Source organism: Alligator mississippiensis, chromosome 5, assembly GCF_030867095.1.
Source record: "Alligator mississippiensis isolate rAllMis1 chromosome 5, rAllMis1, whole genome shotgun sequence".
NCBI lineage: Eukaryota > Metazoa > Chordata > Crocodylia > Alligatoridae > Alligator > Alligator mississippiensis.
The window spans coordinates 187,513,848-187,538,553 of record NC_081828.1 but is presented as its reverse complement, the minus strand read 5'-3'; the positions used below and the strand labels follow the sequence as shown (position 1 = coordinate 187,538,553).

Below are 24,706 nucleotides of genomic sequence, written 5' to 3'. Positions count from 1 at the left end.
TTTAATCTATGCAGCTTAGACTAACCTGCAGAGACTGAACTGATTCAGCCTCAGGCTTTTTGACTTTCTGTACTTAGTCTCATCAGTACAAAAATATTTTTTGAAATGAAATTAGAATATGTTACAGTAGACATTTGACTTTTAGTATATGATTTGTTTTTTTCACACTCTTTCATAACAGCAACATATGTTGACCAGGTGCTCTACCATTGGAAGGATGCCCATGTCACTTATCTTCATGGTGAGGCTGCAGGGAGTTTCAGATTAGAATATAGTCACAAATCCTGTCTAGATCCAGACAGAAATGTCTGCCCACTCTGGCACTTTTTGAAATCTCAAATGTTAAGGACTAAGTAGTTTTTAGCATAACACAACTCTTCAATGGCCATTATCATGGAAACAAGCCTTAGATACAGTGATTTTGTATTCGAGATGAAAAGCCATGCAAGAGTTTTGAGAATCTGAGGTAAGTGCTTGGGAGGAAGAATACTGTTTGCAACTCAGTGTGAAACCTTAAAGAAGGAGTCTTGAAAAGATGGCTCTATGTGTTGCTATTAATAAAGTGGAAGAGAAGCTGACCTGGGACAGTAAAAACCTACTTGATGTAGATTCAAGGGCATGGAGAAGAGAGAGGAATAAATACAGCCCAGTGTACAAAAACTGTATATTAAAGAGCTAAAGAGGAAGAGCCAAAACAAAGCATGGGACAGAATTAAACCTTGTGGGCCCAATACATTGAAATCAAAAGTATGTGGGATCCAGATCTGCAGAAGGCATTTAGGTTCCTAGTTCCTTCCCTACAAAGGCAGCTCTGATTAGGGGGTTATATTTGATGGTTAACCCTCAGCTGCTCAGAACCACATAAGTTCTGCTTCCCTGTCTATGCTACCATCCTACAGCAGCATCTAGGAAGCATAAGAGAAGAGAAGTATTGGACTGATTCTTCAACCTGAGCCCTTCTAGAAATCATACCTGCCACTTGTTTCTCTTCCTGCATGTGCCTCAAAGGGTGCGAACACACAAATGCTTGGAGTCCTTTCAAGAGAGGAACGTTTCAAAAAGGACAGCAGCTGGCAGTTCAAATTCTTACATGTGAATGAGTGGAGAATGATTCAAGCACAGCAAACCCATGCCAACTTTAACACTCTCCCATCTAGGGTTAAAGGTGGTGCAGGTTTGCTGCATTTACAAAATAGTCCACTTTTGAAAGGGCTCCAAGCATTCATGTGTCCGCATCCTAATTGTCAGCCGTAGCTGCAGGAAATAGGGCGCAGAATGGCTGGTGATGCATTTCCTGTGCTATACCTACAGTGCTTGAGTGAGTACTGAACACGCTGCAGGGAGGGACAGGCCAACAGAAAGCTTGAGCTCAAGCATATGGAATCTGGCTGGCTGGCAGGTTTGGGGGCAGGTTGTAGTAACCACACAGCCATGCCACTTATTTTTCTTTCTGTTATTGCCAATTATAGAAATGAAAAAAACCAACAAGAACCATATGGGAAAAGGCAGTGGCACTTTCTGTTTAAATAATTTGAATAACTGAGGGTGCTTTTTCCCCCCTCTAAATTTTGATTTCTGTTTGCTATTTGTCCAGGTAACTCTTCAAAAAGGCGAGTGAGACTTAACTGTGAAATCAGTAGTAAATGAGATGTAGGCCTGATCTTAGAAAGATTTGCAAAATTTGCTCATTGTTCTCAAGCTGTTTTACCTTTAAAGTGAATGGTTTGAGTTGGGACCATCATAAAAGTTGTTAGTGACAAAATACAAAAATATAAGCATGCAGCCCTTTATTTTTTGCAAAGATCTTTGCTTATCATAGTTCTGTATCTTACATTATGGTGTTATACAAATATATTTATTTACAAAAGCACAATCTGTGCAAGCTTGTGTGCACTTTTTTCCATTTGACCAATATCCACCTTTTCCACCCCTTTCCCATATATATATATATATATATATATATATATATATATATATCTCTATTTGGAAAGCATGCATAAAAATTAACTTTGGTGTGGTAAAACTACTCTATGTGCCCAGCCACATACCGTATTTATTTATATATATTTATATATTTACACAAGTTTGCAGTTTACAGAACAGTACAGAAGTGTACATTTTAAAACCCACAATGCAATACAGTATGAGGTTACCAGTAAAACAAAATAGAAGGAGAAAAGGTGGATTTAGCTAAGAATAAAAGTAATCAAGCAAATACCTATATGAAAAACAATTTATTTTTCTTGGATAAGCAAATTATTAAATATAATCTGAATGGCAGTGCAATAGGTTTATTTGCCTCATACACACTGATACCAGTCTTACTCTGTTTCTTGTGTTGAGGTTTACTGTCCAGCATACTACTTTTAAATGTATATTATAATAGTATCAAAATGTTTTGGCAAAAAAGATCTTGAAAGGAACCATGACATTTTGTTGACAAAAATAGAAATCTGTAACAAAGCTGAATAACACTAAAATAAAAGAAAAAATATTTTAGTTTTACAGTTGTGTATAATCACACTTTAGTATATATCTCTGTTTGCTTCTAGTCACCATAATGAAAAATAGCTTTGTACAAAACAATTACCAAAATTCTCGAACCATACATTTTTCTCCATGCTCAGTACGTTTGGGTACACACATTCAAGTTCACTAACACTCGCTCGCACATACCTTTGCACTTTTTGTAACAGGTGCTGGATATAGGAAGAAAATGCTCTATCATAATTACAGTAGCAACAGCTTTACAAAACAGTTTCACTCTAATCTATAATCTTAATTCAGTATTTAGCACGTTTAGTATTAAGCCTCAACTGATACAGCAAAATGGATACATTCCCCTGCTAAAATATTGTTCGCGGATTCACTGATAATGAATAAAAGCCTCGGTGAAGTTGTGCACACTAGTATTTATCCTTTAAGATGTTTCCTTGGCTGTGGGTGGAGTGGACTTGCTGGCATTTCCATTCTGTGACTTGTAGCTGGTGAAGCTAGGTGTATGGATTGTCTTGATGCTCTTCAAACCTTGATTCAGTGAAGTGGGAGAAGTAGAGGAAGGGGGGGAACAGGAGGAAGGAGGGGATGGCCGGCCATTTTGAGTCTGTTGTGAGAATGAAAGATGGTGACCTTTACCTGTAGAAGTGGGGTTTTGAAACTTTAAGGAGCCATTAGAGACTGAAGGAATTAGGGAGGTAGAGTAAGTAATGCGACCTGTTGGAGGACTGAGGCGGTTAGAAGAAGGAAGGGATGATTTAGTAGGTGGAATAAGAGGGTTAGAGCTATCAGCATTAGAAGCAGGCACAGAGCTGCTTTTCCCTGAAGTAGGAGAAAAGGCTGGGATCTTAGAAGCAAGTAGGGTAGGAGAAGTAGCTTTATAGTCCCCACCAGCTTTCTTAGCACTTCCATTAGCCTGCAAATAAAGATGGCAGGAGACAGTTTGTCAGAAAGCCAGTAACACGATAAATCAACAGGGCACGGGAAAACAGCCCTGCAGAGAATTAGAATTAACAGTTCAAGGCCTAAGCTAAGTCTTGCAGCTGTGGACTGGACCTGGTTAAACCCCCCCAAAGTGTAGAATCAGGAGTGCACAGAGTAGGAGAGGAAAGAGAGAGAGAAGGGAGAGCAAAGCTTGTGCGAGGAGTCACCTCAATTACAGACTGCTCACTATGCTGGCCATGCTTCTGAACTGTTAATGTGAGAATGGAAACGCTTGGATGGAGTGTTAATATGCATCTAGTGCAATCCATTAGATAGGTTAGTATCAATGACTTCCTTTAAAAACTGTGAGCAGAGGCTCTCCTGATGAATCACCGCATTTACCAAAGGGAAGGAAACAGGTATCTGACATCTTAAAATTACAGCTGAATATTGAAGTAAAAAAGCAGAAGATGTTTTATTGCAGACGTGCATGCATAAGCATGGTGAAAGTGTAACGAGGATCGTTAGATACTGTCATGCCCCCAGGATCCAGGATGTCCAGTTAGATCTCACATGAGTGATAAAAATCCATGATTTGGTACAATTTTAGCCAGTTATTTGGCTTACATCCTTTTCTTTAAATAGCTTTAAACATCCATCCAAATACTGGGTTTAGGGTAAAACTACCTGTCTGTACTGGCGTGGGTCCTGTAGCTTGTGCTGTTTGCCTGCTTTATCCAAGCTGTTTTGTTGTCTACTTTTTGTGGCCAGGGGTACAGGCATCCTGCTGGTCTGTGGAGTGCCACTGGAGCCCTGTGAAAGGATTGGAGGGGCAGGAGGAAGACAATGAAAATACAGCAATAAATAGCAATGCCTTTAAAAAAAAGTGGGGGTTGCACTTGCACCCCATGCGCAAAGAAGCCATGTGTGAGAAGCCATAGAACTACATGCAGGGAAAGCGTCATGTTCGCCTCACAAGCCACACCACTGGTGTTAATGTCAAGAATCAAATGGAGAAAACTGTTCAACTACTGATCACACTGAATTCAATGTCAATGTCATTTTTCATTTCACACAGCAGATTATTGACCCGCCTTCCCTGCATTGCCCGTCACCAATCAGCAGCAAAGGTAAAAACAACAATCAATTAGCTGTTAGACACCTAGTGGGGAAACCAGACAAGCCACCTGAAAGGAAGCAAACAAATCATAAGACCCCGTCTTGCTTCATGGTGATTATTGCAAATTTTAGAAAGCAGCTGGAGTTTGGAGTTCTCAGACTAAGGTACCTTACGTGAAGCTGAAGGGATTGATGAGGGGGGCTCTACCCCCGCGTGACTGTCATCCAAAACTACGGGTTCTCTGGGCAGAATTTCTTGTGCTATATGGGAAGAACATGGGACAGTGGTTCCCTCAACGCTGTGTGCGCTTTCAGGGACAGACTTTGGACTCATCTCACTGATGGTATTCTCCAGTTGTTTAATTGTCTGCTCAAGGCTGTCTAGTGTTCTGTATGTATTCTTTCGAATTTCATCAGTCCTGGAAGTCTGTGCTGTAGTCTCAAGAGCGAGTTCTTGGTTCCCAGAAGCATTTGTGTCATTGTCCTCAGGCTGAGATCTTGTAATTTCAAATCTTTTAGCTTCCTTATGTTGCTTTAGAGTCCCATCTTCCTCTTCCTCTTCATAAACCACGACCTGCAAGGTCTTCTTTCCTGTTTTGGTTCCTGTACGTATTGCTTGAGTTAGGGCAGCCAGCTGCTTTTTAGGGAACTTAAATTTAAACTTTTTCTTAGCATCCTGCCTGCTTCCAAACTGGTCAGGAGAATCCAACTTCACTTCTGAATCCAGACCATACATTTGGTTAAATTTGTTAAACTTGCTCTTTGTGATTTCTTTCTCCTCAGGAATTGTGACTTCGTTGAAGCTAGAATCAGACGGAAGTGGAAATTTATATTGTTGCTCACGTCTCTGACTTCTTGAATAATATGCAGATGCTTTCCCATCAGTAACTGTTTGTAATTCTTTATTCTGCATCACTGACATCTCATTTTCTCCCTCCTCATCCTCCTCTTCCTCTTCTATTTTCTCCTCTGTCATCATTTTCTCTAATTCCTCATCACATTCCTCAAATATGGTTGAAAGTCTCTTATAAGCTGATCTGATATCCATGGGTTCATCAAAAATGATGATGACTGGTTTTTTATCCAGACAAACTACTGGTTCTTCATTCTCTGTAATCTCTGGCAGACCTTGCTGTGATGTCTTGTCCTTTCCACCATCAATGTTAACTGTTTGTATATCTCCTCCCTTTCTGCTTACTATATCGTGAACTTCTCCACTTGACAGAACCTGAACAGCCGTTTTGGTAATCATAAAAGCAATATTCTCTGTTGGTGGGTTTTCTTCACTTGGAGAGCTAGTTAGAGAATCTGTCTCCTCAATATAGTTTACATTAGCATTTCTTGATATTTTAGGCCTGAGAACAACCTGACTGTAGTCAACTGTAGGAACCTCTTGCTCCTGTGGTGACTTAGGTGAGGATGCATCTTGAGTTTGTAATTCTGTTTGCCTCTTAAGAGGCAAGACGTTGCCAACAGGGATACGTTTGCCTGTACTTTCTACTGGTTCATTTTGGGGCATGCTGGGCCCAACATCTCTCAATATTCCATAGCTCAGCTTTTGTTTTCCATTTTCAATGGCTGGATAACGCCCTTCTAAGACATCTTGCATTTCTTTACTTCGGTCATCTTTTGGCAGGCTGATACTGGTGAGACTTGTGCTGACACTACTCAAGTTGTTCTTGGAATAGTCTTTGTCTGCAGACCAACCCTTGCTGAATGTAGAATTTTCATTCACTGAAAAGCTAACTCTAGTGTCAGCTAAGCTGGAAGCATGAGACCCCATCTCTTCTTCAGTTTTCCCTTCCCTCTTCTCCTTAGGATGGTCAATATCCTTTGGAGATCCTGCTGTATCCCCATACACCTAAGGGGGAAAGTTTGGATTACTTAGTTAATATGGGCTGTTATTTGTAAAGCTTTTTTTCCCCCTAGTTAATCACCACCTCCGCAGGCGAAGCGTAGACTTTGTGAATGCACCGCTCTGGGAACTGCTGCAGAGCCATGTCCATAGCCGCCATCTGATTTCTGTACTTCTTCACAAGGAAATCCCAAATTGTGGTAGGACAGTGTATGAGGTATTACTGTCCCATGCTAAGCAGGTGGCTGGCAGAGATTCTAATCTAAGACCACTCTCTTTATAAATTCTCCAGAGAGGGCAGAAGCCCACCAGGAATCCCGTCTCCAATACTGCAGCCCCTTGACCCTTTAAGGAATTTTTGAAATCCAGAGTATAGTTTGCATAAGACCTGAAGCTTGAAAATGGATGCAGTGTTTAACTAAGTCAAGGTAACAGAATCTGACAGCTGTAGCCTGTTAACACACAGGGACTGTCCCTGTTAAACTTCTTTTTCTGATATTACCACAAAACTTTGGCAAGTCCTGAGAAGTAAACAGCTCTTTTTCAACAAATTACATTCTGCTGCCTTTAATGGTCTTTATCAGGGGCAGACCATCACATCTGAGAGGCAGAGGTCATGTCACTACAGTCTGTGCATTCTTAAATCATTCTACAAGCGATTACTAAAAATTGAAAATGCTCCTTAAAACAAAATGAATGGAGATACCTCTGAAATGCAAAAACCAGAATATGTACTCACTTCTTTAAATGAATATTTTAACAGACTTATAGCAATTTAATCTGCTGACTCAGGGTCTTACGAAATAACTGCTCCTGGAAGCACAACCTATAAAACAATTTTTAAACTGACCTGTTTGCTCATATCTATGCAGGCTCTTAAGTGAGGTCCCTGGCAGACTATTTCAGAACAGAAAGCATCAGGAAAAGGAAAATGAGCTTGGTTGGGGTTTTTTTTTTAAGTGCAGGTATTTCTATTCTCAGGAGAGTGACAAGAAGGCCTGCCCTTCAACTTAAAACTCCAGAATTAGTCTGTGTTGTTACTTGTGGTTCCTGTTGTGGTGTAAAGTGACTGATTCAGGAGACCAATTCTACAAATACTACTTAATAAAAGCTTTGGGAGATGGAATTGTGCCCTGCACCAATTTTGACTGTAGTAAGTGAGTCAAAAAATCTGAGATCTGCTGATGATCACAATGTCAACAAAAAAATTGTTCAAATACAATACAATTGTTCAAATACAGTATAAGAACAATACTAGCAACAACATCTGCATCCAAGCTGCAGGGCATCACTCATGTAATTCAGTCTCTGAAAGAGAAGATGAATTGCAGTGATGATACAGGAACTAAAATAATTTATGTTATTTCAAATGGCACCTGTTCTTTCAACGCAGAAGTCTCAATATTACTGTGAAGCTCACGCTCAAAATGACAGGAGGAAGAAAGCCAGACAGTAGTTGCTTGGTCTGTGACTTAATGACTTAACTATGTACATAGTTTCATTAGCACTAATAAGGACTGTGCAACTGCATTACAGATACATTGGACCCGAAACGTGAATAGGGACGAATTGTCAGGCAAACCAAGCAAGGCGTGTCCAAATTCAGATTGACCCTGTCCATATTTCACATTGTGGTTTGTGCATCAAAAATACTCATATCAGAAATAACCTGTTAAATTAGGCCCTGGGTTCAGAAACCAATGTCTTTGGTTCCCTCTAATTATAGTCAAGAGTTCTCTGCAGCTCTCAAAATTGAGGCCCGATCTATTCAGTGACATTTTAGTAACCCTGGGCCCATACCTGCAATACAAACAAATTACTACATTTCACCTACCTCCATTTCCTTGTATTTTCCATTACTGTTTAGTATTTCACACTTCCTGCTCCAAGCTTTGGTGCAGTATTTCTAGACATCATCCAACAGCTCTGATGCCTTAGAAATGGCTGCACTTTTGAGTGAAATTAAATGATACTTGTACATTTTATATATCAGTTGGTGTCTGAATATTACAGTCCATTGGGTTAAAAGACACTGTAAAAATGCAAGCTTTCATTGCCTGACTCCTGTGGTGTCGTGTTGTTATTACTACAACGAACAGGTTTAACTTGTTGGACTTTTTCTGGGGGGGAGGGAAACATGTTTTCATAACGCTGTATAGAATACACAAAATCTGGTGCAAATACAATTGTCTAAATCTGTTCCTAGTAGCATTCATACTATCCTTCAGGATACAAATAGCAATATATTAATTATATATATTATAAAAATTATATATATTTTTAAAAACCTTTTTGTACTTCAAGCTACAACACAGTGTTGCTTCTTTGGTTTTTAAAAGAACTGACAAAGGGCTTAGAGTTAGAAGATGACCTAGTTCTGTAGCCAGAAGGTGCCCTCATCATTAATATGAAGATGCTTCTTCAGCACCTTGTCCCAACACAGTCCCCTACAGTGTGCCATATGGCTTTGCAAGGACATGCTACATGTATAGGATTTAAATCTAAAATACCCAAATTGCTACTTTAACTCCATGGCTGATTCCGCTTTTGTATTTTCAATGTCAAAATAATTTCAACAAGATTTCTTCTAAATGAAATTTAATTAAAAAGTTCTAGGAATTTAAAAAGTTGCCCACTCAAAGGAAAACACCATAGACAAGGTAGAAAGCTGCCAGACCTCAGTGTTGCTGCTAGATACTACCCATCTCATTTGATCCATGTACTGTGATGTAAAACTGTGCTGCAGGTTTAAAACTTGGGACCTAACTTTGAGAAGGGGTTTCAGAAGTTGTTCTGAAGGCAAAATTGGGCCTTCACAGCCTGACATTTAGAGCTTCTGTGGGTCCTCCTCGTTGCTAAACAGCATGTGCCCAAACCATTTGGGCACCTGCGTTAGGTGCTTTCAAAACAAGCAACTGCTGAGTAGCTGTGTAATCTAAAATAAGTCCATTGCGATTCTCTCAACTGGAGAAGTACAGAACCTAGGCAAGAAGACTCTCAATGTAAGGCTACAGTAGCACTGGGAGGGGTGTTGGAACTCTTTCAGGGAAGCAGCAGGCCTCACAGGAGAAAAAATAGATTGCATGTCTCCTTTAACCTTAAATTTCATGGCATTTTAAACTTTTGTGAAATTCTCACATTAATGTTAATGAAGAATGGACATCATGTTAGGCACATGCACTAACATAACACCCCATCTGACTGGTTTTTGATCCAGATCGGGATAAACGCAAAGAAACCACTAGGAGAGAGGGGAGGGCATGAAGGACTAAGAAGACACAAGATTAGTTTTAAAGCAAGGAAAGAAGGTTATGGCAAGAATGGGTGGCATGTTTATAAGTGCCACTTGTTACCTTCTTTTCCTTGTGATGCATTAAAGATCCAGGCCTTATGTCTTTAACATGTGTATCATTTCTGGACTGTTCAGCATGACAGTTTACATCCATAATAGAGCACTTCTGGAAAGCCTAGGGAATTAAAACACTGCAGATTATCAGGAGACCTGATTGCATTGGCACAGACCCTACCAAATAAATTCTATTACAAATAGGACATTCATTTGAAATTTGGGCATGCTGCTGCCCAGTCCTGTCAAACCTTCTGAGATGTTGGGTTACCAAGCCAAGGAGGGAAAATTGATTTAATTCAGTTGTGCTTCTGTTGTGAATTTTTGGGTGAAATGATATTTTCAGATTGTGCAGGACCTTCTCTCTGCTAGCCCAGAATGCTTTGCAAACACCAACTGAAACCTCCTGGTGTCCCTGTGAGAGGAATATCCTGTTTCTCACTGTATGGATGGGGAAACAGAGGCATGCAGGGGTGATACAAGTTGCCCCAGGTGGACAGGAAGAGTGTGGCGTAGTTGGAGACAAAAGCCAGACCCCACACCCAGGTTTTAATCACATCACATGACCATCCTGCCTAATAAATAACTTAATTTCATAGAGCCCTAGCTTGTAGCTTTGATCCTAAACAGGCATTTCCTGTAAAAAGCCCCAATGCAAGACAGTGAAAGAGCAAGACCTTTGATATGGTAAGCCCAAACAATGTATTGATGAGCTCTCTTTCTGGTGTGTTAATTCTGCTTTACTAACTAACGATACAGGGCTAACATGGCCATTTCCCTTGTACCTAATCTGAGAAACCAATTTACTAGAGAGGCTGCTGAGAGGATCAGCTGCTCTGCAAATGATCTGTTGTACCTTGCAGCAAGGGTAAAGCAGCACTTTGGCAGGATTTGGATATCAGTAGATAAAGGGGAAGGGGACAGGAGTATAAAAAATTCTCTCTCCTACCACTCGCCCATTTAACTTCTGACCCAATACCAGCCAGACCCCATACAGGTTATAACTAGCAGCTGTTACTAGCCCTTAATAGCATCTCAAAGGGAGACAGCCTTTTATTCATGGAGCTGTTTTAGCAGCAGAGGCCATCGCCAAAATACACATCTGGTACATGCAAATGACAGTGATGCTGCCCTCAGGCAGTTTTAGCATCAGGTCCTTATGCTATTATCCCATTTGTGTCTATCCTCATTGCTTTCCCCCTCTTCCCCTGTTTCCTCAAATCTTGCAGTCTTTACTCTAAAACCTAGTCTCATACCATGGTGCCCACCCGTGTCCCTCCCTCTCCATCTCTGGAACCTGTTTCTATCAGCCTACATTGTGGCTTCCTCAGGATGGCACCAACCACACTGCAGCAACCACGCTGCAGGATGCTAAGTGCTGAGGTGTGCAGATTCTTTGAAGCCTGCACAGTTCATATTTTCTCTCTCTGTAAGTAGGTGAGTCCAAATAGCAAGAGTGCACAGGCTCCTCCCCTTTCAAATTCTGGTGCACTCTGCAGGAAAAATCTTGGTGAGTTGGGGCTCCTACCACATCCTAAAATATGGACTCTCGTGCCCTTCACTTTGCTGAGCAGGTGGTTTATCTACACTCCCCCTGGGTGTCCAGCCTGGATTTCCCACTCATTCTTAGTTCAGAAAGAGAGGAGGGGCAAAAAGTCACTAGCACAAGGACAGTGCAGGTACACAGTGCCAGCTGCAATCTCTGGAGGTGACACTGGAAGCATTTCCTAAGGGAGGCCAGCTCCACTGTCAGTGAGGTAAATCAGCAGTAGAGGAAAGCTGCCTGCCATGGAGACAGTGGCAGTGGAAGTGAACTGCACCATTGTAGGTGAGCAAGTGATATTGTTACAGCAAGCATCAGAGTAACTATGTAATTCATTCTTGTCACTACTGTGCAATTTATAGCACTAATTATTGGCTAAAATCAGGCACTTCCCTGAGTAGAACACTCCTCCTTCCCTTGCTCATTAATGCCTTTCCAATATATAAATAAACACAGGCAACTCATTATAAAAATCAGCACTAGAAGTTTCTGCTGAAGTTTTTCATTAAGTTCTACTTATAGACTCCCCTTTCAGATTCACAGAATACATCACCAGAAGTACCTACTTGGATCATCTTGGCTAATATCTTATATGACATGGGTCATTAAGTTTCACCAGTCACCAGTGAGGATATGGTAGCAGCAACTGAGTTTGCCATGAGCTGCTGTGGCTCTATGAATACAAGACTTTACTCCAGACTTGCCCTGAAGGCTATCCCCAGATGACCCAGTGGTAAATGGTACCTAAGCATATGGGCTGGAGAGTCAAAGGGCACTGAACATAAGGCCACCCACCTCACTCCCTTGATATTTTGACATTCCCTTGATTACCGCTGGCTTTAGAGGACTAGTGTATGTTAACCAAGTTCACCAACGGGCTGTAAGATCTAGGCCAGTTTTTGTGACAAGTCTTGGATTTAGCTAAAGCATATCTTCCAGAAAGGCATCCTTGATGTTGCCTTGATCTTAGACATTGAGACAGAAAATCCACCACTTCTCCTGGCAATTTATTCCAACAGTTATTAAGCCTTACTGTAATTATATATATATATATATATATATATATATATATATATATATATATATATATAGTGCTTGATTTCTAATGAGAATGTATCTGGCTTCATCTTCCAGCCTTGGTTTATTCTTACATCTTTCTCTGATAAATTAAAGACCCTTTAATATCTAGTATTTCCTTCTTGTACAGCTACCTCCACACTATAATCATGTCATCTCTCAATCTTCTTTGACAAATTAAACACCTTAAGTCCATTCAGACTCTATGTTATTCTAACCCTTGAATCATTTTTGTGGCTCTTTTCTGCACCCTCTCCAGGTTTTCAATATTATTTTTAAGACATGGACACCCAACACATGTGCAGTGGTGGACTCTCTGATGCCACAGACAGAAATAAAATTCTGTGCTTACTATCACTCACTATTGTGCTGGGAGGTCATGTGGAGTCTCTTGCCCACTATGACCCCTAACTCCCTTTTTAAAGTTAATGTTTTCCAGGCTACAGTTTCCTCATTTTGTAGGCATGTAATAGGTGTGAAATGCATTATGGTTTGAATTCGCTTGGCTTATCAAAAAATTGGGGTTGCCTCATAGGACTACCCTGTCCTCTGCATGTTTCTCGGCCTTACTGTACATTCCCTGACGATGCTGAAGGCTGGTTTTTGCTACAGTGCCATTGTCAATTGTCTAAAATAGTTGCAGGTATTATAAAATAAAAGGCCACCTAGTGCATAGCTCTTCTTCTAGGCTCCTGCTAGAAGGATGTATTATATTATGGGACACTGTCAATCCTGAAATGTACTGGCAAATGTAAATACGAATCTGGCTGTAGGGTTAAGTGTTAAAGTAGACAAACCCAAGCTGCTCAGCTCCCACCAACTTAACTATGGTTTTTAGCAGTTTGCATATCCAAGTCTTAAGTATCAACCTCAGGTCAATGCCAAGCTCATTTAGTGAGTCCATCCAAGCAATCCCATCCACCTTTGTGTCACAGAATATCCTCCAACCAGCAGTGCTAGTGCCCATCTGTAACATCCCACAGGGTCCTCCTAGACCCAGACCCCTTGAGTAGAATAGGTTGGTCTTGTAGAATATCGATATAGGCAAACTGGGAAAATGGACAAACCAATGTGCTCCTGTTCTTTGTGATCCGAACTAGAGTGGAGGCAAGGTCTAGACCAGCAAGCACTATCATGTGGGTACAATCACCTGCAAGTGCATACCTGTAATTCAGCCATTATTTTGTCTCCTTCCTCTTCCTCCTCATCCTTTGTGACAGATGCTGTGGCAGGCCCTGGTGCCCGGGATGATGCCTGATCTTCTTTAGATACTCTGGACTGTGCTGTTTGCCCAGCATCTTCAGTGCATTCCTGGAAGAGGACAAAACCCATAAAGAAAAAGTGCATTGGGACCATCCAAGTGCAACACAAACATGACATTCAATACCAGTGCAACTTCCTGTCTTGAAAAATCCCTGGTTTTTTTAATGGGCTGTCTCAGAAGCAGGCTATTTTATGAACTCAAATACTACCTCCCTGTGTAAATATAATCCTGATGTGGTATAACCTGTATGCAAGAGAAAGGGCTTGGCTCCCCTTACCAACTCCCTCCCTTATATTGCGTTATGAAGAATACAGCTTACAAAAGCAAAGAGAAAGTTATCTAAACTGCCTCGGTGAGGTCTCCTGCCTCTCTCAGCTGATTTTGCCCATCTGACAAAGATAGGTTTTTTATTTTTAATCTTCTTATGACACTCGTAAAAGAAGCCACTTGTGCAAGGTGCATGCTGCATTGTTAGAGAGAAGGGTAGCACGACACTGGAGGAAACAGGACTGAACACTCTATTGCCTGATTTGTCTGATCAGCAGTGTTTTCTGGTGACCTATTTCAGTCACCTCACCATGCTACACATGTCTCAACACTTCTTTGTGGTTTATACAAACAATTAAAATCTGGGAATGTTGTATGTGCCAGTCATTAGTCACTAGTCTGATTAGCTAGAGCCTGACTCATCCAACCTTCACAATGGGGGCCTCTTTTCTGACTGCATAGATGACATCTCCTGATCGTGCTGTGGTCAGTCCCGAGCCCAGCAGGTAGCTGCGACGTGGTGGTGGTGGAGGGGGAGACTTCATCAGCTTGTCCTTTTCTTGTTCTGCGTTGGGAGCGTCTTCTGCAAATTAACAAGGCACCAAGGAATGATCATCCCCGAGGAAAGAAAACTGGCATTTGTACCCTCACTCAGCAGTGGGAGGAAGGAAAACCACTCTGGGATCAAGAATAAAAGAATGGTGCAAACAGGAACTCACTTAGCATTCATGCTGTGAGCAGAACACCCCACTGCCTTGAGAAAGCCTGCATTAGCACAGAGAAATCAAGCCACCGTGTATGGAAGCTTGCACTGAAATCCTTGCTCCACTACAGTCAAGAGGTTTGGATTTGATTCCAGTGCATGCATCTGGTTCATGTGCTTAGCTAGGCACACTTGTAGCTGGCTTGCTTTGCAAGTGTGCAGTTCGACCAGTGCATCCAAGCAAGTAAACGCTTGTATGTCTTCCTCCCTTCTTTGGAAAGCGGGGCTGCCGACAAATCCCAGCAAGAGTTGTGACTCCTGGCTGCTGCTATTCTGGCAGCTCTGGCAGTAATTAAACTGTTATTATATCATCCTAACTCTATCTTCTAGGCACTTTCTGGACTGTGCTAGGGAGGAATCCAAAGACCTCTATTACTGCTGCTTTATGCTTTGACAGGCACAGGGAAATAGGAAAGTTTTTTCTCCAGGAGGTGAATGGGCACCTGCTGTCCACACTGAGACCTGGGAGCACTAGGAGAGCAGGGGACACCCAGGTCAGGATGACACCCAGGTCTGCCTGTCAATGCAAGCTGCCATTGTTATTTTACTTACAACTCAGTTCAGGGTAACACACAATGCTGCTCTTGCACCAACTCTAAATTTGACTCTATCCCACCAAAGAGAGTTTCTAACCTACAGTGAATTACACTATAGCCCAATATCTCACATATCTAGACATTACACTTGGAAGGAGTTCCTGAATGCTCTGAAGGGGACCCCAGCTCTCCTAAGGAGACCCTCCCTGCCTTACAAATTGATCCCCTCCCCCACAGAACCAATATCCCTCCTTATAAGCTTCCAGTCAACTACTTTTCCTAGAAGCAAGCATTACCCTATTTGTGGTTTCAACACAGATGAATCTCTTTTGGAGCTGTACGTTTGCAAACAAGCTCAGTACAGCATAGGAAACTGGAAGCCGGGCAGTGCCCTCCCCCCCCCCCTCCCCCCCCCGGCGCAACAGGGCCGTCCCCCACCGCTGGCAGCTTCTGCGGGTGCTCACCAGCCCCATCCCCGCCATCACTTGAAATAGAAAGCATGGAGGACAGTGCAAGCCCAGACCCAGACTGCTTGGATCAATATGGCTCCTTGGTTAGACTTTGGGCTGGCTGTGCTAAGGTAGGCTGCTGCTTGACTAGAAATATTAAAAATGAAGCCATTTATTTCAGGTGTACAAATACTAAGTTAGGCACCTGACACTAGCTGCACAAATACTAAGTTAGGTGCCTGTCTCTAGGCCCACAGATTTTTTTAGTTCTGGACCTTAGTCTTCATTGACTGTCTTTGCTATCAAAATTAAATAAAACACTGAAACTTTCTATTTCACACAGCTTTTTCTAACGGTGCACACAAAGTTTGCCGAGATAAGTTATTCTCATTTTTGTGTTTCTTAGGGGAAAAAAATATTTCAGGTTATTAAAGCTTCTGGATAGAGAGAAACCAGATCAGTGCATTCTAGCATGACCCAGAAAAGCATACAAGAGGCCCTGGCAATCTGTTGCTAAGGTATTCTGTGTATTGCAGTGGCAAGAAGAGATTAGTCAAGGGGGGGCTCCATTTTCCGTCTGTCATTCATTTTTCTAAGGCCAGGGTGGACTGTAGAATGTTGAAACTTGCTTTTTGAACTGTAGAAGATTTGGGTAGTCTGTGAAATGTTTAATTAAGAGTTAAGGAAAGGCTCTGCTGTTCCCTTAAGTTATGTGACGGTTATATAGGATTCATTGTGCACAACTGCAGGCAGACGTTTCACTTGCATTAACTTTCTCTAAGTCTGCTAGCTGTATGCCTGGCAAATGCTTACTCCATACATGGATTAGTTAACTACAGGAGTATCAAATGTTCCACTCTGTTATTGGCCCTCATACTTCCTCAGACAGTCACAGTGCAGCACTCCATTTATTTTCTCTGGTTCCCATTTTTCTGTGCTGAGCCCTTCATTACACAAGCTAACACTGGCTGGAGTCAGGAATTCTACTGAATGGCACAAAAATTCTAAAATTATTGTATAAAGTTTGAACTTTTTTTAATATTATGCCACATGTCTGTCACAACCAAATTAAGTAGCGCCCATGTCACAAACAAGTAATAACCATTTAAAACAGTTTTTTCTGCACTAGGTTAACTAAGGGTTAACAATAATGATAGTAACCGCTTTTTTCTGCGCATGTCAAAAAGAAATTTATTGCTGCGCCACTAACAGAGATAAAAACTTTTGCCTTCTTTGCTTTATATAAATCATTATAATTGGTCAAAAAAAACAAGGAGTAACCCTGTGAAAATAACACCCTAGCAAGGACCGCTAGATAATTGGCGAGTCTAATTAGATTTATGACATGGCGAAAAACAATTGGCTATCATACAAACAAAACCCGCTTACATTTTTCGCAAAGTCGAAGACAACTCTGCCCACACCTTGGAGTAAATCTGACAAATTGATCAGTTGTCAGCATCTTCCCGCCACGACCTCCCTGGCGTACCCTTGCCCCGTATGCCCGATAAGCCGACCGCTGGCCCGTATATATATATCTGCAGAACGACTGAACGACCATCTCTAAGCTGTAACTAACTAAGTATCTCTGACCTCCGTCTTACACCACCTTGACGTGAGTAAACAATCTTGCTTTGCAACCGATAAGCGTCCGCCTAATTAATTCCACTCCAAGCGTCACAAGTACCCGCCTGACGGCCTTCTAAGGCCCCGGACCCTTATCTGCCCGGGTGGGAGTCAGGGAGAGCTGCTGGCCGGCTGCCCTGGGCCCTGACAATGTCAATAAATATCTAAGAACAATGACCTAGAAATGGGGGTGCACAATTAAATCTCCAAGTTTTCAGATGTTACAAAATTATTCCAGGTAGTCAAGCCACAAACTGATGGAGAGGAGCTTCAGAAAGATATTACCAAGCTGAGCAGGCAAAATGGCAGACAAACTTCACTGTTGACAAGTGCAAGGTAATACACCTTGGGAAAAATAACCTCAACTATATGTACTCAATATTAGGTTCTGAGTCTGTTATAACTCAGAAAAGATATCCTGGAGTCATTGCAGACAGTTTTCTAAAAATGTAAGCTCAATGTACAATGGCAACCAAAAAAGCCAGTAAAATATTAGGCATGCTTAAGGGAATTGAAAACAAAACGGAAAGCATCATCATAACATTATATAAATCCATGGTGTGTCAACATCCCAACTACTATGTACACCTTTGGTCCCCACATATCAAAATGGACATAGTAGAATTAGAACAGGTACAGAAAAGGGCTGCCAAAATGACCAGGAGTATGGAGCAGTTGCCATAACTAAGGAGAGCCTAAAAAGGCTAGGACTCTTCAGCTTGGAAAGGAGAAAGCTGAGGAAGGATATGATAGAGGCCCATAAAATCATGAAGGCTGTAGACCAACAGGGAACTGTTGTTCACCAAGTCCCAGAACACTAGAACAAGGGGATACGTGCTGAAATTAATAGATGACAGGTTTAAAACTAACAAGGGAACGTACTTTTTATGTGGTGTGTTTTATGCAATGTGAGTTAACTTGTAAAATTCATTGTCACAGGAGATGGTGGAGGTAGATAACATAATCAGGTTTCAAAAAGGACTGGATAAATTCAAAGATCTATTAATGGTTATTGAACAGAATGGTTAGCAATGTTTCCTATTTAATATATTTAATTATTTAATAGGGCAATCGATCACTCTAGATCCATCTAGTTTAATGCTCTCCTTCTATAGAACCCATATTAGTTTCTCTTAATATCCAATCTAAATTACCCTTGTTGCAGCAAGTTAAAACTGTTACTTCTTGTCCTGTTCCCTGAGGCCACAGAGAGGAGTTTAACATTATCCTCTTTTTAACCATTGTTCAAGTATCGGAGGATTATCAAATTGCCCTTCAATCTTCTCTTTTCTAGATTAAATAACTGGACACAATGCCATAGGTGAGGTCTCACCAGTGGCAAAATAAGTGGAAGAGTGAATTTGCAGGCAACTTTCCTAGTTTTTTGGGGTTTTTTTTTAACTCAACAAGAACACATTGTTGCCTCATACCAGTATTCTGGTACTATTCCTATCAGTTCTCTAAAGAGTCACTGCCTTCCAGTACTTGCTCCTGTTGTATAAGCAGGGCTTATGTTTCTGTCATAGATAGTGGCACAGATAAGGCCAGAAACACATAAAATGATGGAGCTGTAAAGAAAACGCATATACCTCCACTATCTTTTTAATTCAAAAAACAACTTTTCTCTTTTCATTTCCCAAATATGCAAACCTTTAGTTTGCATCAGCTTACCATGGCAAACCTTGTCAGGGACTTCTAACTTGTCTGCTGCATCTCCTTTCGGCATCACTGTTGACTGTGGAGGCATCTCTAGCTTAGGGATTGATTTCATGATATTGGCCTGTGCCTCTTCCAAAAGCTTTTCAAACTCTTGTCCATTGTAGTGGTCAAGGTTCTGCCTTTTCTCTTCCCATTTCTTTTCTGCTTTCTGAAGAAAAACAGTAGAATGTGTCACTGCATTCTAGATTTTAGCTGGCTTGTGCAGTTAGTTTTAAAACACCACATACAAACTGTATGAATCAAAAACATTTAGATGCTCTCAATTCTGATTTGTAATGAAGAGGAGTTCCTGTGTTTGGGTCAGTTCCCAGTGGGCAATATTTCACACTAAATATTCACTACATACAGTTTAACATGCTTAAAACATACTGCAACCGTCTGTCCTGGCCTGCAGACTTCAGCTAGCAACATTATTTCCTATACAGAGCATTAAATGCAGAACAAGTGAAATACCAGCATAAAATGCCAGGAAAGCTTCAATTTTCTTATAGTTTCTTCTGGAATTATTGTAAGTACAAGCATTTATTGGTGCAGCCATTTTGGGTACAGCTTGGTAGGAATGACTGCCAATGAGAAGTACTCACTGGCTGCATCTCCACAAAATGCTGACTGTGCAGACATTTAGTACTTGCATAACAAAGTACTACATGACTGTGCAGTAATGTCCCGGCACAGTTGCGTGGTGATGCTTGCTGCACAGTAGCTCGTTACTACTGCACAGTAGCTCAATATTACTGTGGAGTAGTGTCATGTCACAGTTTGTGCCCAGCAATGCTACTGCACAGTACTAACGAGCTACTGTGCAGTAAGTGTCTTGTGTAGATGTAGCCACAGATCTTGATATGTAAAGATTTTTTTTTCATTGAATAAAATGTTCTGACATCAGGATTGTTGTACACTTACTTTGTCCATTATATCTTTTTTTTTTATTATTATTAATCTGCTTTGTTTTGGAGGCTGCAAGTACTTTGCTCACTGGAGTGAAAAGTTGCATCGTAGGCCCCTCTACATGTTACAGGTATTGTGTAATTAACTGGTTAATTGTGCAATTACCTTAAGACCAACTACACATGCAAATTAACTACTGCACTATTAAAAGCTCCAACCAGCTATAAAGTTAGACCTCAAAAATTTTTAATAACTTTATAGCTGGGAACTATTGAGCTATATTATAGTAGGGTCTTCCCTGTGGCTGGGATCCCCAACAGGTGACAGGGCTCTCAGCCACAGGGATGCACCATGCCCAGTGGAAAAACTCCTGGGCCCTGGAGATTGTGGCTGTCATGATCTCTAGGGCTCGGGGGTGCATGAAACCCCTGAGCCTTAGAGATCACAGCTACCTGAATCCTCAAGGGTGGGAGATTGTGACTGCTGCAGTCCTTCAGCCTAGGGGTGTGTGGGATGCCCCCATGGCTGGAAGCCCCTCAACTAAGCAGGCTCCCAGCTATTGGAGCTTGTTTCTTCCAGTACAGGGGAAGCCAGGATTGGGCTCTACCTGCAGTGGCGGTAAAGTACGATGGGATGTAATGCACAATTTCACAATCATGTCTCCTACCATGCATGTGTGGCATGGCAGGAGGCACAATTGTGTGGATTACGCAATGAGATCCAATTGCACCTGCATCTGCACATGTGGGGGGGTGGCATAGTTTCTGTTAAGTATCTGCTGTAATTCCATACAGCAGTATGGAGGAGATGGAGGAGACATTGACTTGGAGTTAGGTTCTGAATATTATTCATTATTTAGCAGTAGGAGCCATAACTATATGTTGCAGTTTTCCCATAAACCAAAATGGAAAACACAGAATTAAGGGTCATCCAAATACCCATAATGCCTTCTGTACCCAAACCTGCACAAGCCAGAAGGAAGCTTTATATACATACCGTGCCTGTTCTTCCCATCAGCCACCAACTGGGTGTTCATGTAGCATTGAACATGATGTATTGTTACATTACTGCAACAAAATACTCCAGCTTTCTTTGATGCCCAATATGGTGACAGATAAAGGACAGATTTTTCCCTTTCTCAGTTTTCAGTGGGTACTTTCAAAACAGCCTCCCTTTCCCCAAACCATAAAAGGTTTCAGATTTAAAAGTTACACTATACACCAAGAGTATAAGATGACTGGGGGGAGGGGAGGGAGGCAGAAATCACACTTATATACAGAACCTAAGTCTTGCACTAGTTTGCCAACTTGGCAGCCATTCTATTCCCCCCCCCACCAAAAAAAAAAAAAAAAAGGAATTCTAGGAATTTAAGACCACACCAAATTTTAGAAGCCTTTATAAAAAAAATCTTTCATCAGAATATCTCCAATGTTTGAGCATGTTGCAAATATGATGCAAATGGCAGAAGTATGGAAGACATAGAAGGCAAATTTCAGGTAGCTTTGGTGACCTTGCTTAGCATCTCATTTTTTATATACAGACATATAAAAAAAAAAATCAGGAATTTTCAGGCTGACAAAATCCCATTCCCATGTCCCAATTTCTACTATGTTTTCATAATACTGTTATATAATCGATGGCTATTTATAGAGTTCCCTCAAAATTAAGATTTTTTCCCCTCAAGATTTAAAAGAAACCATCTTTAGTAATAATTTCTTCAAGCAAATAAGCATGTACACGCAGTACCTGCATTTTTTAAACTTGTCAATACCTTTTGACTTGGTTAAAAACTAAAGGACTAATATATTCAGAAGTGCTTAAGGTGGAGTGTGGATCCAACTCCCAATGGCTTTTTCCACTGGTGCATTAGAAAATCCCACCCAACAGGGACAAGTTTAGGCCCCAGAAGAGGGAATTGGTTAAAGAGAATACACCACACCTCAATTGACACAGCACGGTTTCTGGTACTTGCACTGTGAATTTCTTCAATAAAAAGGCTTTGCATGGTGGAACCATTGACAGAGACCTGTGGTGACGGAGAGGTCTGTGATTGCTGGCTTGCTGCTGTAGAGTCTGGTACAGTGACTGAAGTGGTGGGAGTCTGATGGTTTGTTGCTGATAAACCTACAGAATGGCTGGTTGCTGCAGGTGAATTCTGGGTATGGTTGATCAGCGCTGAAGAGTGCTGAGACTGCTGGATGACCACAGGAGAGCTCTGTATGTGATGAACTGTCATTGTAGAGAAGGGTATAACTTCCGATTTGACTGATGCTTGTGACTCTGCTGTAACTCCAGCTACATTTTGCTGTGGGTGTCCATGGATATGTACCACCTCTTCTTGAGCTTTCAGGATTTCAGCTGCTGTAGCTTTTTCCATAGCAGTGTATTGCACAGCTTGGACAGGATCCACACCTTTCAGCAGACCTTCCGTAACGTGTCTGTTGAAACAAGTGAAACACAGAAGCATTCATTACTTAGCATATATTCAAATCAAGTTAGTGTTTTATTATATACTTCCCTTTATTTTATAACACAAAGTCATCAGCATTAGTTATGTTTTGTAACAATGTTTCTTAAATGGGGTACATGCATCTCTTGGTGTATGTGGTAAACTGCTAGAGTCTACATGAAAGGAAAGGAAAAAGGAAATAAAATGGAGGAAAAAGAAACTGTAAACAACTACAGCATTACAATATCTCTAAGGGGACTGAAAAAGTTGTCCTTTGGTTGTAGCAATATAGTGTTTTTTTCATCAGATGTAACAAAGTATCACAAGGGGTACACAGCAGTGTAAACAAACTTAGAGGCATCTCTAACACCCCAAGTTTTAGAATCACTGATTTACAATGGTGTCTCCCCCAGTGCTGTTGGAACGGAAAAACACTGAAGCCAAAAGTTTCCAAATCTATGCTTAGATGCCCTACTACAGTCGGTGGCATACTTCTGAGTTGGTTACGCATTCAGTTTTGAAAAGGTTGGCTTTAACATTTTCATTTTTTCAACAAAGGAGTCTTTCATCACCAAAAGGTAACTGATGGCCAAATTCAGTTCCAAAACCTACTCAAAATATTCAAATAGTAGCTAACAGCTGAAGGAGTTTTGTCAAACAACTTCTATCTGCTCAGAATTTGGAGTAGTGCAGGGAAGGGCAAAATGCGGCCCATCAGGCCATTATTTCTATCCTGCAGGGCCCCTAATAAATTTAGAAAATTAATAGTTATCTGCCCTTGGCTGCCTGTCGATGGCTTGCCAAAACCCAGTAAGTGGCCCTCCACCTGGAATAATCGCCTAGCCCTGAGGTAGTGGCTAATGAGACACACAAAAATAGAACAGTTTTATAACTTTATCTTAGTACTGTTGTCAGCTCTCTCAGTAAAAAACTTTAACTGGGTTTAGAATATAATCTGGTGCAGTGTTTCTCAACCAGTGGGATGTGAAGGTCATGTAGATGGGACTTCAACTCATTGCCTGATTGAAAAAATCAAATTGTTTGCACTTCAAATAGATGAATCAACAGATATCGCGAACAGTGGGGTTTTGTTTTTATCATGGTGGGACCAGGGTTTTTTGACAAAATGGTTGCTGGGATATAAGGTGCAAAAGGTTGAGAACCACTGATCTGGTGTACTATGGCTTAAGCCAGTCATTCCCCAGTTTGTATGTGTGCATACGATTATTTTATCTCAAGTGCAGGGCTTTGTACTTGCCCTTTTTGTTCAGGACCATTTTTCCAGTCTATCCAAGTCATACTGGATCTTAGCCCTGCCCTCCAGAGTGAGCGCAACTCTACCCAACTTGGTGTCATCTACAAATTTGATAAGCAGGTATTCAATCTCAACATCCAAATCATTCATAAAGATATTAAACAAAACCAGTCCCAGGACAGGCCCACTGGGAGCCCCACTGATACCTCCCCTCCCAGCTTGATGTTGAGCCCTTGAAGATGACTCACTGAGTACGATGATTCAACCAGTTTTGTATCTACTTTACAGTACTTTAATTTAGTCTGTATTTCCTTAGCTTGCTAATGAGAATGTCATGAGAGACAATGTCAAAAGCCTTGCTAATGTCAAGATATATTACATCCACTGCTCCCCCCTCAACCAGAGAGCCTGTCACCTTATCCTAGAAGGAAATTAGGTTGGTCAGGCATGACTTGCTTTTGATGAATGAATGCTGGCTCTTCCTGATCACACTAGGTGCTTTACAACAGATTTTGAGGACTTGCTCCATGATCTTTACAGGTACTGTAGTCAGACTTACTCGTCTCTAATTCCTCAGATATTCTTTCTTCCCTGTTTTAAAGATGGTCATTATATTTGCCCTTTTCCAGTCATCTAGGACTTCGCCCAACCTCCACAAGATCTCAAAAAGGACAGCTAGTGGCTCAGAAATTCTCTCAGCCAATTCCCTCATCACCCTACAGTGAATCCATCTAGCCCTGCTGACCTGAAAGCATCTAGCTTCTCTAAGTAATCCCCAACCTGTTCTGCCACTATTCTAAGTTGTTTGACTCTTTCCTTATCTTTGCTGTTAACAGCATTCATCATCTGGTAGCTGCCCCTATTCGTGAAGACTGAAGTGAGACAGGCATTAAATATTTCAGCTTTCTCTGCAGCGTAGCATAAACTATGATTGACTTCTGTATTCCATAAGGGACCTATGGCTTCTTTGGTCTTCCTCTTGACATGTGTCGAATCCCTTTTTATTGCCTTTTATATCCTGCACCAGCTGCATCTCAAATTGTGCCTTGGTCTCCTAATTTTTTTCCTGAATGCCTATGCAATACTCCTATATACTTCCCTAGTACTATCACCAAGTTTCCACTTTTTGT

The 24,706-nt window shown here is 41.3% G+C and overlaps 1 protein-coding gene across 13 annotated transcripts in view; it reads right to left on the bottom strand.

Annotated features, from left to right (window-relative positions):
- Window positions 1-1,772: 1,772 nt before the first annotated feature.
- Window positions 1,773-24,706, bottom strand: part of KIAA1217 (KIAA1217 ortholog) — a 279,741-nt gene continuing 256,807 nt past the window's right edge. For 6 of the 13 annotated variants that reach the window (XM_006258396.4, XM_014608974.3, XM_019497814.2 and 3 more), the window contains 8 exons: window positions 21,812-22,310; window positions 18,937-19,132; window positions 14,320-14,474; window positions 13,525-13,671; window positions 9,748-9,861; window positions 4,709-6,400; window positions 4,108-4,233; window positions 1,773-3,412 (listed from right to left, as the gene is read on the bottom strand). In XM_006258396.4, the coding sequence (XP_006258458.2) occupies window positions 2,921-3,412; window positions 4,108-4,233; window positions 4,709-6,400; window positions 9,748-9,861; window positions 13,525-13,671; window positions 14,320-14,474; window positions 18,937-19,132; window positions 21,812-22,310 (3,421 nt within the window). In that variant the 3' untranslated portion in view covers window positions 1,773-2,920. Of the gene's footprint in view, window positions 3,413-3,876; window positions 4,234-4,708; window positions 6,401-9,747; window positions 9,862-13,524; window positions 13,672-14,319; window positions 14,475-18,936; window positions 19,133-21,811; window positions 22,311-24,706 lie in introns of those variants that run through there. The other 7 variants (XM_019497783.2, XR_002093624.2, XM_006258397.4 and 4 more) reach the window with 7 other exon arrangements.